The sequence below is a fragment of the Calliphora vicina genome, chromosome 2, assembly GCF_958450345.1.
Source record: "Calliphora vicina chromosome 2, idCalVici1.1, whole genome shotgun sequence".
NCBI lineage: Eukaryota > Metazoa > Arthropoda > Insecta > Diptera > Calliphoridae > Calliphora > Calliphora vicina.
The window spans coordinates 93,994,353-94,009,660 of record NC_088781.1 but is presented as its reverse complement, the minus strand read 5'-3'; the positions used below and the strand labels follow the sequence as shown (position 1 = coordinate 94,009,660).

Below are 15,308 nucleotides of genomic sequence, written 5' to 3'. Positions count from 1 at the left end.
CAAGAGAAATAAGAACAACATTCTTGCCTTTATCTACAAAATTTCGTATTGAATCCGTTAAACCAACAAGAAGTGCACTGGAACTATAGCCACATCGAAACCCAGATTGGGCTGAATGTAACAATGAGTTACCATCAAGATGAAGCAACATTTGTTTCATAAAAATATGTTCAACAACTTTAGACAGAATCGGAAGGACAGATATCGGACGCAAATTATTAAAAGAAACGGAATCACCTTCTTTCCTTATAGGAACTACTCTAGCCATTTTCCATTCTACGGGAAATACCGATGTAGTAATGATTGTGTTAACTAAATGAAGTATATGGGAAGAAAGAAATGGAAAAATAATTTTTAAGAATTTCAATTTAATTTATCTAAAAAATTTCTTAGAAGATGTATAACAAATTTATACTTTTTGAAAAGCTTACTTTACATCAAATATCATAAATGAAAAAAAAAATTAAAATTTTCTATACCGAGGGAACCAGGTCCATCCAAAATACGCCTATTTTTTATGTAAAATGAAAATTTATGGCAAAAATTCTCAAATCGCATAGTCGGTATTAAAATATAGTAATCCATTTTAGATGGCCCAATATGTTCTTAATTATTTTGTAAAAGCCTTTCGATCTCTCCACCCCTATTATGGATAATATAGACAAAAAACTAAAAAATCTCATTTTTGTGATTTTTCAAGACTTTTTTGGGAATTGCGGGATTCCTGATTACAAATTTCAAAATTTCATTTGCTTTTCGTTTTATCCCATTCCGATTTTGGTTGTTGCACAGTGTTATATCTCTGATCATTTTCCTTCCCAGTAAATACTTTACCAGTAAAATATTGTAACGTTTATATTTTTAAAATTTGTAGTTATAAATTTGAAATAAAACTTCCAAAATATTAAGTGAATTTTATTATTTATTATTTAATAGCATGAACTCAAAACAGTTCTTACGGGTATAAAATATAACTAGTAACAATTTGTAAATTAATTTTTCTCACACAAATTCCTACGTTCTTGTTTTTTTCTCTTAAGATTGGCTAACTGTAATTACCGTTACCGATATAATAGTTTATACCGTTATCTGTAAATACCGTTATCCTTATTCTATAAACAATTTAAAATTATAAAAATACAAATTTTCGATTTGGGGTTATCTTGAAAATTAACGTTTTTCCAATAACTTATATTGTATTATTTATACAATATAAGATGAAGATATGAATCAAGTTTGAACTAAATTAACATTAAGGTTTGCAGAAAAATACGATAAGTAATTTGGAGATTGCTATGTTTGGTTTTCCAGGTGGACATTTCGCCGTTTGTGATAGTTTTGTTTGCATAATATTGGTAATAGAAACTAAATTTTAGTTATATATAAGACTTTTAATTCCAACACGTTTTTTTGTGGTACACTTTTAAGTATGTTATTGTCCACCATTAATAAAACATATGTGGTTTTCGAATTTCGGCCACCGGGCGATCCTAGTACATATAATTACATTATACTGAGTAACAAACGAGTACAATATAATAAATATGAATACATTTAGAGATACTGGATTTGTATTTATCAACTAAAATAGAGGATATAGCTACTTTCCCTCATATAAATGTACATATTTATTTCAGTCGGTTTTGAAATCTGAACAATCCATAATTCATTCATTCAATTAAAATTCAAAATATAGATAAAAGACATACATTGACAATATATTTTGGATATAATTGGAATTTAAAATTACACATGAATTACACATTCACTCAATTACACATAGTCTACACATCCAAGTTAAAATTACACACAATATGTGTAATTACACATGAAGTGGCAACACTGAACTAATCATAGATGAGCATCAAATGCAGTGCAATGACGATTTTCCGAAAAGGCCCTATAATGTATGAGTATTTAATAAAATGAGGAACTAAAATACAATAAAAAAACAATTTTTTACAGTTTCCTTTTATCTATGTATTTTATAAATAATCAATACTTTTGCATAAAAACAATTTAAAATACGTTTGTGAACAATTGAAAACACATTTAAATTTATCTGAAATAATAAAAATCTACAATATTGATTCGTCATTAAATAAATTTTTTCGTCTAGTGTTAGGTCTTTCTTTTTAACAAGTTTTTTAATTATAAAAAAATTAATTAAACATAGTTAATCAATAATATAGTAATACAAATGTTTAGGCTTACGGCTCTTTGTTATAGTTATTTTCGAAAGTAAACCACAAAGGTAAAACAGTATATGTAAGTATACCACACAGTTTATTTCTTACAGAAAAAGTAGTATAAATAAACTAAAAAAACAATTAACATTTTCTTAATATTTCACAATATAACTTAAATTTAAATGCTAATAAAAAAACAAGAAATGAAGATGAGATATATGAAATGAATAGATGGAAACTTAAACAACCCACAATCTCTTAAGAATATGATAAAATTAAAATATTGAAAATCCTATCATCCAACCCGAATGCGGCGGCGTTGCATGCCGTAGAGCTCTAGACATAGACGGCAGCAAGTTCAGACTTACTCAACTAATACCGGTAGACATATATTGACTTTTGTAATAGTATGCACAAATGCCAACAAGTAACGAAAATGCCGTGGTGACAATGAACGATTTTGGTGTCAGCAATTGTGGCAATAAATGATTCAGCAAATAATTGCCGTTGGCTCTTGAATTTCTTGCAATTTTCTTGCGCCTTGCCACAGCATTTTTTTCATCAATTATTCTCTGTTGATTTCTGAAAATAAAACAATAATTGAATTGGGAAATTTCTAAAAAAAAACTGGAAAGAACTTACTCCTGTTGAATTAATTTCTCCACTTCTTTCTCAATAACGGTCAAAGAGTATTTTTCATACAGTTGACTCGACGTTTTCAAGAGATTCTCAAATGGCAAATCGTCTGGTAACTGCAAAAAAAAATATGTTTTAATGTATGTAATTGAAAATTACATATGCTTTGGAAAATTTCGTTCTAGCTTACTTTAGAGAGTAGACAATGTATCATAGCCATATCACATTCCTCAAGCAGTATATCTTCCGCACGGTGCAATATAATCGAGACCGTTACAAATATGGGCGAATAAATAGGAGAGGCCAGAAAGTAGTCATATAAACGTACGACTGCTTTATATGAGTTCAAACTATGCCCGAACCATGTTAAGTACCATGGCAAAGCAAATAACGTACCGACTGATGAACGTTGCAAAAATTGAAAGAGTTTTGGATTTTCAAAATTAACAACAGGCCATATGAACATCAATCTCTTTTGGGTAGCATCCATAGTCTCTTGCATACATTCGGAGAAATGATTTGTTGAAAGTTCTTCCATTACAGCAAATGCTACCTCCTCGCCAACTACCAGAAGAAATGTTACCGCCACATCATGGTAACCCTGATAGTACCGTAAATTTGGATATTTGTTAATTACTCGTAATATTAAGACGGTTAGTTGATCTTGAAGAGCAATACGTTGTTCGTATGGAATACCAGGTGGGAAACGTTTCAATGACCTATTTACATCTAAAACGACCTGATTGTATTCAGGGTGTGTCTGTAGATCACTCAATTTAGGAGCTGGTTCTAAAGACGTAACATCAACACCCGCCAATTGAGGCCACAATTTTCTTCGCAGCTCGTCTGTTACAAGACCGTGATCTGATCTTGCTAATTCTCTTAATTTCTTCAATTCAATTTTTCCTTTGCCATTTTTCATTAATTGTTCAATACACTGCCGCTTTTCTTGCTCTTCTTGACTTTCAGGACCTGTAATCGAAACAAAACCTCATTAAAAGGGTTTGTTTTATTTTCAAATCACCCAATTCTATAACCCAAAGTATATTTATCTTTATCTATATATATTAAACCTCTGCATGAATGGATTTGTAGTTAAGTAGTACATGTGTATGTACTTGTAAAGTATGTGCTCTTACTCGAACTATATTTAAAAATAATGTTCATATTTTTGGGAACAACAAAATTATCGAATATGTATTTGTTGCAGTGTTGCCACCTCATGTGTAATTACACATATTGTGTGTAATTTCAACTTGGATGTGTAGCCCATGTGTAATTGAATGAATGTGTAATTCATGTGTAATTTCAAATTCCAATTATTTCCAAAATAAGTATATTGTCAATGTATGTCTTCAATCATTTTTAGTATTGTTCAGATTTCAAAACCGACTGAAAATAAATATGTATGTATGTACGTTTATATGAAAGAAAGTAGTTATATCCTCTATTTTAGTTGATAAATAACAAATCCAGTATCTCTAAATGTATTCATATTTATTATATTGTACTCGTTTGTTACCAGTATAATGGAATTATATGTATGAAGAATAAAGTTTGAACTAAATTAACATTACAGTTTGCAGAAAAATACGATCAGTAATTTGGAGATTATTGCTATGTTGTTTGCAATATTTTAAAAATATAAACGTTACAAAAATTATACATTTATTTACTTACAAGATTTTACTGGTAAAGTGTTCATTTACTTTTTCCTATTTTTCTATCTCGCTATAATTTTTAAACAAATAGTAAAAAATGTTTAACTTTGTCTAAATTAAGCCTATTTGAAACTGAAAACAAAACTGATTTCAAAGCACTTAGGCCCTAATTTTGTAAATCGCGTCAACAAAATTTTAAAATTTTGTTTTGTATATAACAAATTCTGAACAGAACAAACGCACCAAAATTCAGGCATTGATTTGCCATTCATAATTTGAAAATTTTGTATATAAAACAAAAACAAATTTTTGAAATTTTGTTTTTGCTATCCATATAAATATCACAAAAAAATAGCACCTAATTTTTTTAAATATTGTTAAATTTTTAATAGAAATGTAAAAATTTCCAATGGAACAATCTCCGAATTAACATTGATTAATATTTGTTAAAATCTTTTTTTGGATTGACATATTTAACTGATCTCATGAATTCATTAAATTAGAAAAGTTCACTAAAAAGATATTGCTGACTTTGCTTTAATAATTTCATATATCCAATTCCTGGATAAATTAAAATCTGCGCAAGTGAAAATTGTCCATGATTTTGTCCATTGACACTAAAGTGATCGTATTTGTCCCAAACATCCCATAGTTCACTATGACAAACCTTTTGACATCATGTACGTTTTAAAAATCTTGTATTCGCAATAGGACTACCTTTAGACAATTTCTCCTATTGCGATCACGAAAATTACATGTGTAATTTAATCTCGTATGTGTAATTTAGGAATGCGGCATGTGTAGTTTATAATTTTCTTGGTGGCAACACTGATTTGTTGTTACTCGCCTTTATGTTTACTAGTTAATTACAGGTTTGTTTTACACTCGCACTCTCCACATACAAGAAGAGAACATATCGAGTATCAAGCTACAACCAAACTTCTCGAGGTACTTGCAGTACTATGTGAAGTTTGGCAAATACAATTTAAATTTAATATTTTTTATTTTTACTTTATCAAGAATAAAATATGTATTTATCTGATGATTTTAATGAAATTTGGCTTGTTTTATTTCTAATGCACAATATACAAATGTAAATTCCGTTAATTACATTAATACATTAGTATAATCTCTACCATGATAAAAATATAGAAGGTAGTTTCAATCAAAAATTTTTTTTTTCAAATAAGGTTTTTTGAAGTTTCCTTATTTTGTGAGCATTATAAAAAGCGTTGCCACATTCCTAAAAATGATTTTTATTTTAGAGAAATTTTTTACAAAAAATGTGTAATTTATAATTTAGTATTTAAATAAAAATGTATTAAGTATGTTGTGTTGGAAGTTAATGTATTAACTGAAATATTGCTTTTAAGGAAATGGTCGGAGCACACCATTGGCTCTTTTGGCAAATCTTCTTCGCAAGTTTTACATACATCCAGCCACTGTTGTCGTTTGTTAGGTAATGTAGGGACTTTAAAAAAATTTACATTTGAATTTTTGCAAAAATATTTGGTATTTTCGCAGTTGGGGAAAATGCAACTCATGTTTGTTAAATCTTAAAATAATGTTCACAAATTAGCTTTGAAATATTTGAAAATGAAAATCTTACCTTTGATCCCAATTTGATAGTAAATATTTTTTATATTTTTTTTAATATTTTTCAAATTAATGAAAATTATGTATTAATTTTTTCACAAACTTCAAAGAATATATGGGATAATTTTTAATTAATATGGTATTACTATTTTAACGAAAACGTCAAAATCCTTAAGCATGTCAGACGTAGAATTTTAAAAAATAAAGAGAGAATGAAACTACCTTCTATTTTTGTACTATGATCTCTACTGTATAATACAGGGTTTACAATTGCTACTATATTAGCCGTCAATTGCAGTAAATATACATTTTTATCAATCTTCATACTAAAAATATAGTTACTATTATAATTTTGTATAACTCTGCTAATATAAATTGCTGTTACTATTCATATATTACTATACAAATTGCAATGTTAGTTTGCAATTTCTAGTAGCAGATACAAACAGTTGTCAACTCGTTATTGTAGCACAACAACCAAAATATATGTTCGTGCTATAGCAGCATACACACTTTTTTGCCGAACTAATATTGCGCGTCAGCATTCGTTTTTGTTTTGTTGTGCTAGCAATTTTCTCTGGCAGCAATTTACATTTCTTTGGTTGCTCTGCTATGGTTGCATTGATATTTCTTGTTTTTTGGCTATTTGGATGCTGCTAGTTATTTTATTGTCAAGTATGTAATACGAAATAACGATTATTCATTAGTGTAAATATTTTTGAATCTAACTGAGATATTGACTTGCATTTTTTTTGTAAGACCAAAAATTAAAATATCTAAACAAGAAAAAAAATGTTCGGAATAAATGTGGATCAAATTGTTCCTAATATGTATTTGCAATCCTATTAAAATTTTGATAAAAATTTTAGTTTTAGAAACTCAATAAATATGTAATATGTAATAAAATCTTTATTTATTAGCAAAACTCAATGAAATTTTCAACGTTTTTTAAATTTGTCATTCCAAATTACAAAGTGTAAAAAACCTTTTCAAAAGGTCAAAAGGAATCCCACAATTCCTAAAAATGTATGCGAAAATCCCGAAAATGGTATTTTTTACAATTTTAACCATAGGGTCTACATTTCCTCCGGGGCTGGGAAAATACTTTGGGGATAAATAGGAAACACATCAAGGTTTCTAAAGCTGCTTTCCGTTTTTTGATCCCAACTTTGGGATTTTAGAACATGTGGCCCAAAGTTGAAATTTTGATAAAAAAATAGGTCAAATTCCGAAGGACGAAAGGCAACATGTTCAAAAAATAGGACATGTTTTTTATACCAAAATGTTCTCTGTAAAGCTACCTTACAGAAAAACATAAAATTGTTATATGTTCTTAAAGAAATTTTTTTTTTAATAAAAAAGAGTTCAGTCACCTGTTCATCCAAAAAACAGCAAAAATCTACTATTTTTTGAATTCTTAAATTGAAAATCGTTTATTTTTGGATCTATAATCGATATTACTCTGAAATATTTTGTATATTACTGATAATTTAGTTGTCTAACTAACAAAAAAAATCGAGCCTGTTCGGTACAAAAGTACGACATATATTTTTAAAAAAGCGGACCAAGGTATGGCAAAATTTTAAAATTTCAATTTTGAAATGCTTATAACTCGAAAAGTATAAGAGATAAATAGCACACGCAAGCATATTTTTTCAAGACATAGGCGAGCGCTTTCTAAACATATAAAACTCTTTGAAATCGAGTGGGAAACAAAAAAAATGGCACGTGTTTAAAAATTTTGCATGTCGAAGGTACCTTATTTTGAGCCCCCATAGCGCCGCCCCTGGGGCATTTGTTGGGCCCATTTTAATAATTTAAACTCGAATACTCATTGGCTACGCCCGCGTCAAATTTTATCCTGATCAGATCAGCAGTTTAGAAATGCCAGATTTATTTCAAACAAATTTTGATTCTGCCCAACTGTACATTGGGTGTGTTTACTGATATGTTGTTATGCACTTATCAAGAACAGCAACTGATAGCATCAATTGCAGAAATGTCAATTGTGCTATAGCACAACCACAGAAGTGTGTATTTTTGCTAGAAAAGTTTGACAGCACAACAAAATAAAACGAATGGAGTGCAATATTAGCACGACAAAAAAACTGTGTGTGCTACTAAAGCACGAACATATATTTTGGTGGATGTGCAATTAATTGTGTTTGCTACTAAAAATTGCAGACTAGCATTGCAATTTTAATAGTAATACGAACGAACAGTATGAATATTTATATTAGTTGATTGTGATGAAATGAGATAATTTCATATTTATTGCATAGTCAAATGTAAGCAATATGTTGCTAGAGCTGAATATCGAAACCCTGGTATAATACACAAAAATACTTGCAGTACCACATGAAGAGAACATGAATTTTAAGGTACTTCTTTTTTTGTTGTTCACATATCATTTGTTCTTTTTTTTCGGTACTCTATTAACTTCGGCTACTTACTTATTCGTATTTAATAAGCAAACATTCTCTTCACTTCCCTACTTGTGCTCTGAGTAAGAGTACAAATAAATACTACATTCGACGGCGAGTTTCACACATGAAGAAAAAAACTTACTCGCTGCAGATGTCTAATATATATAAAAGAGTAACGTTACTGACTGACTGAATGACTGACTGATTCATCATCCCACAGCCCAAACGACTGATGCTAGAATCATGAAATTTTAACTGTGGGTTCCTCCCTCCCCAAAACGATCCGATAAGAAGGGATTTTTCGAACGTTTAGGGGGTAAAAAAGGGTAAAAACGGGTAAATTCGGTAACCTAATATCTTAAAAACTAATAAAGATACAAAAAAACTTAAAATTGCATGTTACTCCATTCAAAAAATAAGCTGACAGGTGTTTCGTACTTTTTCGAAATTCGAACCTTTTAGGGGAGAAACGGGTAAAAACTGTATTTTGGTACTTTTTTGGCGCCCTATGTATCTTTTAAATCAATAAACATAGAAACAAATTTTAAATCGTATTCTTTACTTATCAAAAAATAAAAATATAAGTTTGGTACTTTTTGGAAATTCGAACCCTTAAGGGATAAAAATTGTGTTTATTTTTGGTACTTTTTCATAAAATATGTTTTTCTATAATTTGACATAGACATTCGAATATTTTACTATGAGCTCCCACCACGATACAGAAAATTATTTTAGTAATATTTTACCACCGCAATGAGGATAAAAAAGGTACCAAAAAGGGGATAAAATCGGGAAAATACATTATATTTGAAATTATTAAGCCAATTTTGATAATTTTTTTAACATTGGTTCATGGATTTATACAAACATTAACTAACAGGTTGTTATTTCGAACTCGAGTGCCATTGTGTATTTTAGGCCAAATCCGGGTAAACAGTTTGGTACTTTTTTTTAAAACATATTTATTATTGGGCATATTAACACAGATTTTAATCGATTGAGACATGTCTGTAGCATAAACAACTTTTGCAAAATGGTATATTTTTAAATTTCTAACTTGAGGGGTGTTCAAGGTGTTCTCCTAATGGTACCTTTTTAATATTTTAAATTATTTCACTTATCGACATTAAAGTTAGCTGATATGTATCTGAGTGAAGTTAGTGTTAGAAATAAGGGATAATATTTAGGTACCAAAATGTGAGAACTGAACTATAGGTACTTTTTCAATTTTCTATAATAATGGACTTAGAAACATGAAATTAAGCATATATGGTCCTAAGTGAGTGAGAATTCTAGGGGGAGACTTTTTGGTACTTTTTCTTTATTCTAATGGTACTTTTTGTAATTTCTTCACCAATGAACCTAGAAACGTGAAATAAAGCTTATATGGAACCAAGTGAGTGGGAAACTACAAGTATATATGGTCCTAAGTGAGTGAAAATTCAAGGGGATACTTCATGATACTTTTTCATTAATCTAATGGTACTTTTTTGAATTTTCTATAACAATGGACTTAGAAACATGAAATTAAACATATATGGTCCTAAGTGAGTTAGGATTCTAGGGGTAGACTTTTTGGTACTATTTCTTTATTCGAATGGTACTTTTAGTAATTTCTTCACCAATGAATTTAGAAACATGAAATAAAGATTATATGGACCCGAGTGAGCGGGAGACTTAATAGTACTATTTCTTTCTTCTAATTGGGGTGGCGAAGCGCACCGGGTCAGCTAGTATATGTATATAATTCTTCTGTACGTGTGTTAGTAGCAGAACTACTCCTTAATGGCTGAGCCGATTTCGATGAAATTTGTTGCATGTGTTTGAGTGGGTCCCTGGATGGTTTAGATTCACAATTGACCTATATAGGAACAATGGGCATGGCACCTCCCATACAAAGTAAAAATTTATTATAGCATATCTGGAGTACTAATATCGTGGGAGTCTTCAAACTTTGTGTAAGCTATGGCAGAACAACGTTTGCCGGGACAGCTATTATTATATATAGTACTAAGGTATGTTTTATATTTATAAGAACATTCAATTGTTTAAATTACTCATTAATCTTTGATGCAATCTTGAAGAAATCTTTGAAAGACTTAGTCATCATTCCATTTACTCTTCATCGTTATGCCATTTTTTTATATTGTTGTTGTTTTACTTGATTTTTTTTAATTTTAAAGTATGTCAATGTTTCAAAATAAGAACTATTTAATTTTTTTTTACAAATACTGAATTTTAATGTAATTTTTTGTAATTTAATTAAATACTTGATAATTCCAGCTTTTTGGCAAATGTTTAATAAAATTTAGATCAATATTAAACCACAAAACAGAAAATTAACTTTTTTATTAATTTTGATCCAAACACTTGTGATTTTAGGGGTAAAATAATGTCCCACAGTGATTTATCGACAGTCCAAGGTTCTAATATTTTCCGATTTTTATAAACGCACTTGCGTAGGTTTATGACGTTTCTTTATGGAATATGTAGGTTTTTGTTAGATTTTATGAATGTAGTATCATTAGTTTTAATTCTTGTGCTGTTAACTTCTATTTCATCTTATTAGAAAATATAATTTAAGTTATATTTGGTTTAAGTACCTATCTGACAAACTAAAGCCTTCTATTTATTTCACATGATAGTAACTATGAATATTAAATAATTTTTGAATACGTGAGACTCCAGGAAATAAGTTTACTGACAATCTTGTCTCAGAATCGCACTCAAATTAACACATTCCAATAACATACTCCTGCCATCTACACCATTGCATTCACAAAAACACCTGGCTTAACTCCAAAAATATATTTATTTCGAATGTCTAGCATTCTTTTCAGATGTAAAACCAATGCAAACATTTTGAGGGAGATTATCCAATCCAGTTTACTCTCAAAGGCGCAATAATATGCGGCTAAATGGATTATAAAAAAGGGAATTTTTCGACGAGTAGTGGCCCAATATTGATCAAAATTTACTAGACATTAGGGTATTCAATTAATCGGGTTTCTGGATTAATCGGTTAATCGAGCAAATAATTAATCGGGGTTTAGATTTAATCGGTTAACAATCGGTTAATATTAAATTATTCGATTAACCGAATAATTTCTATTTTAATTTTAAATTGAAAAGAAAAACACGAATTTTGTATACTTATGCATTTTGTTACTAAAAAGAACAAAAACATAAAAAACAAACAAAACATAATAATTCAACAAAACAATAAATAAAAATATGTATACACATGTGAGTTCTTTTTTTAGATTTTAAGGAGATCTTCTGAAATAATCTTTTAAAAAAAGAATGTAATTTAAATGCTTCAATTTTAAACGATTTTTTTTAGTTTTAATTAAACTTGACTTGAAAAAACTATCTCACTGATTTGGAGATAACGAAAATAAGGCACGATAAAAAGTATCCAATTTCTCAGTTCTTTTTTTAGTTTTTTCTAAGCATATTTTTTTAGATTTTGAATACTTTAATAGTATCGTTAAGTTCTGATTAAAGACTCGTTTCGGTAATGTCTTTAGTTTCGTCTATTACCAAGTCGTCCTTCAACTCATTATCACAAAGTTCATCATAGAATATTCTAGAAAAAATGTGATTTCCAAATTCCTTAGTTTCAGTTTCCGTACTATACTTCAAATAACTATTGCTAGAAGGGAATGTTCAAGAGTTAAGAAATTAAATTTTAAAAAATAATTCTGTATAAAGTGCAAAAAAGAGACATTTCTGTTAATCGGTTAATCGACACAAATTAATCGGTTTATTCGTTATTTGAAAATCGTCAATTTTAAATTATTCGAACAGTTAACCGACAAAATTTAATCGGTTAACCGATTAACGGTTAATCGATTGAATACCCTACTAGACATCCTAAATGTTTAATTAAATAAAAAATTTAGATTACATAGTAGGTATGTATTTTAAAAAATAATAAAATGTTTTTACAATTTTGAAACACCGACAAATATATAACAATTAAATTAACAAATCGCATATTAATAAAAAGTAATTGGATTGATGACTATATCCACCAAAGGCAACTTAGCAATTACATTAAAGAGTAATGAGTAATTTAAATAAAAAATATTCTTATAAATAGGTACATACTTATGAATTAGACCTGCCTTAAGAATAATAAATCATTGAAAATTGTATACTGAAATTATTTGTTGTTTACAGAATCTAGAATGTGAAAATGCATTTAACATTCTTTATTCTAAATAGAAATTTATTCGACCAGTTAATAACATTTTTGATCATTGATTTACTTGATTAATCAAATATTGTTTCCAAAGTTATCAGAAATTGATGTGTAATTTTACATGCCTTTATATAAAAATTCAATTGTTTTCTTGGTAAAAAAATACATTGGACTTATTGCTATCATAACAACGAATATACATACATATGTTTGTAAAATCGTATGTATAACTTGTCTAAATACATATTAGCAGAATATTGTAGAACTCTAAAACAACGTACATATTTTGTATCCAATTTTAAGGTTTCATTCGATTTCGGGAACGGCGGTTCGTTATATGATTGATTGCCTTAAAATTTACATCAGTTAGTTTTTGATACTAAATAACTAAGTTGAACTCATCCAGGTATATTTTATTTTGTTAATGGCAGGTCTTCTATTGTGCGTACATACATACTTACATTTTTCAAAGCTCAGCTCTTGGGGCTGATCGATTTTTATCACGTCCTCTTCGGACATTTTATTCTTTGTCTTTTATATTTTCTTTTAAATTTAATTGATACAAATACTGAACTCCCAAAGAATTTTAAATGTTCACAGGTCTATGATTTGTTGCCCTTCCTTTTTTATAAAAACAATATTTATTTTTTCGTTTTCTTTAAGGTATTAATATTTTTTTACTAATCTTTGTCGACTAATACAGCTGTTTTTTATGTACTAAAATATGTTGATAACAATTATTGGAACATTGTGGACAATAAAACACGACAGGGTGACACATGTTGTATACCAGGCGAATTCAAACAAGGTGGTGTCAGTTCTACAAAAAAAAACGATTGGTCTTAACATATGTCAAAAAACCAAAATGAAAAATTAAACAAATATGTATTTAAACTTAATATCCCTGCCAGCAATTGGAAGTTATATTTTCGATATGTATACTAAAATGTGTCTCTTTTGTGTCGCAAAAATGTTACTCAACATATAAAAAACAAATTACATTACTATCAAATTATGCTCATCTTAAAATACATTTTAGTTACAAACAAAGATCACTAAAAATTAACTTAATAGATAATAATAAAAAGTACATTATGATACAAAAACGATCCATTTTAGTATACAAAAGAATATTATTTTTGGTTAGTGTCAAATTTTACAATAACAAATTACATTAAAAGACTAAAGTCGGTTCTATTTAAAAACAACTTAAAATAAAAACCTACTTTTTATTAATTTGCAACTATAGTCAAAATTAAAGTATGTTTTAAATTGAACCGACTTTAATTGGGTGCCAGCGCAAATGTAGAAAATGTTTTCATACAATAAGCTAGGTACTCTGTTAAAAATTTCGTGCGAAATGCTGTCAAACTACATATAAAATATTTGGAAATAAAATATATGCGAAATAATTTCGCAAAAGCAGTACTCTGTTTTTATTGTGGAAAACATGTGAAATACATCTGGCAACCTTATTTTTCCACACGAAATAACATATGCAGCACTTCTTTCGCACGAAATTAAAACTAACAGCTAGCTGTCAAACAGCATATAAAATTTTTCGCATGAAAAAACCATAATTTTTCGCAAATATGAACAGAGTACTTGGCTATAGACAACAAAAAACAGACAAATGGCAACGCTGAACAGCTGACATACAAAATTAAAAAAAAAACAAAAAAGGTAATCAATCAAAGTAACAGGGACAACTAAAGAAAAAAAGTTGTTTGTAGTGGAAAAATGGAAAAGATACGATTAATATCATAATTAGGATATTTTGTTACTAATTTTATTGATAACTGTTCAATAATTGCAAAATCTCTACCAATATCTTGTAACTTAAACATTTTTTACTTTTTGCCGAACTTTTTTACTTGGTGAAGAACAGCTGATGCTGTTGTTAAACGAGTTAATAACAGCTTCAGCTAGTTTTATATTTAGAGTCGACTTCAACGCCAGAAGTATACTATAACGTGTCTATGATAGACCTAAAGTCCACTCTTAAGTAAAGTCGAGTTTAATTCTCTTAAAGTATTCTTTATTTTTGACTATGATTATGGGCCATTGAGTATTTATTAATACAAATTAAATGAACTACATTGAGTTATTGGTTCCCAAACCAAAAGGTAATAAACGAAAAGAAAGAATGAAACTGATCCCAGTAGTGATTAGGTATGTATAAAACATGAGTTTAGTTCAACTTTAAACACACAATTTAACAAGATGATTATTAGTAATTGTAAAAAAGATTTAAATATTCTATATATATATATATGTATATATTTTTTTTTAATATAATTAAATATATAAAAAGAATATAAAAGCTAATAAGCTAATAAATAAAATTTTGGTATGGACAAAAAGGTTATTAATTAGGAAAATAATCCCATCAATTTGAGCCCTAAGCTCTAAAGGCAAATAATTCCAATACCTAGCAATCCTAACTAAAAATGATTGTTCAAATATTACCAAATGAATCCTTGGTATCAAAATCTGTGGGTTCCTAATAGAATGTATAAAAGAGAATTTAGAACAAAGTAATGCAGGTAACCCACATTTAATGACTATGTAAAAAATAATAAGTTACGATAAC

At 28.6% G+C, this 15,308-nt stretch overlaps 1 protein-coding gene across 1 annotated transcript; it reads right to left on the bottom strand.

The window, feature by feature from the left end:
* Positions 1–2,255: 2,255 nt before the first annotated feature.
* Positions 2,256–13,337, bottom strand: LOC135951370 (TBC1 domain family member 20). Its single transcript, XM_065501009.1, has 4 exons — positions 13,177–13,337; positions 3,016–3,797; positions 2,832–2,941; positions 2,256–2,771 (listed from the first exon to the last, which is right to left on the bottom strand). Exons 1-4 carry the CDS (start codon positions 13,232–13,234, stop codon positions 2,558–2,560), a joined length of 1,164 nt encoding a protein of 387 aa, XP_065357081.1. The 5' UTR covers positions 13,235–13,337; the 3' UTR covers positions 2,256–2,557.
* Positions 13,338–15,308: the final 1,971 nt, after the last annotated feature.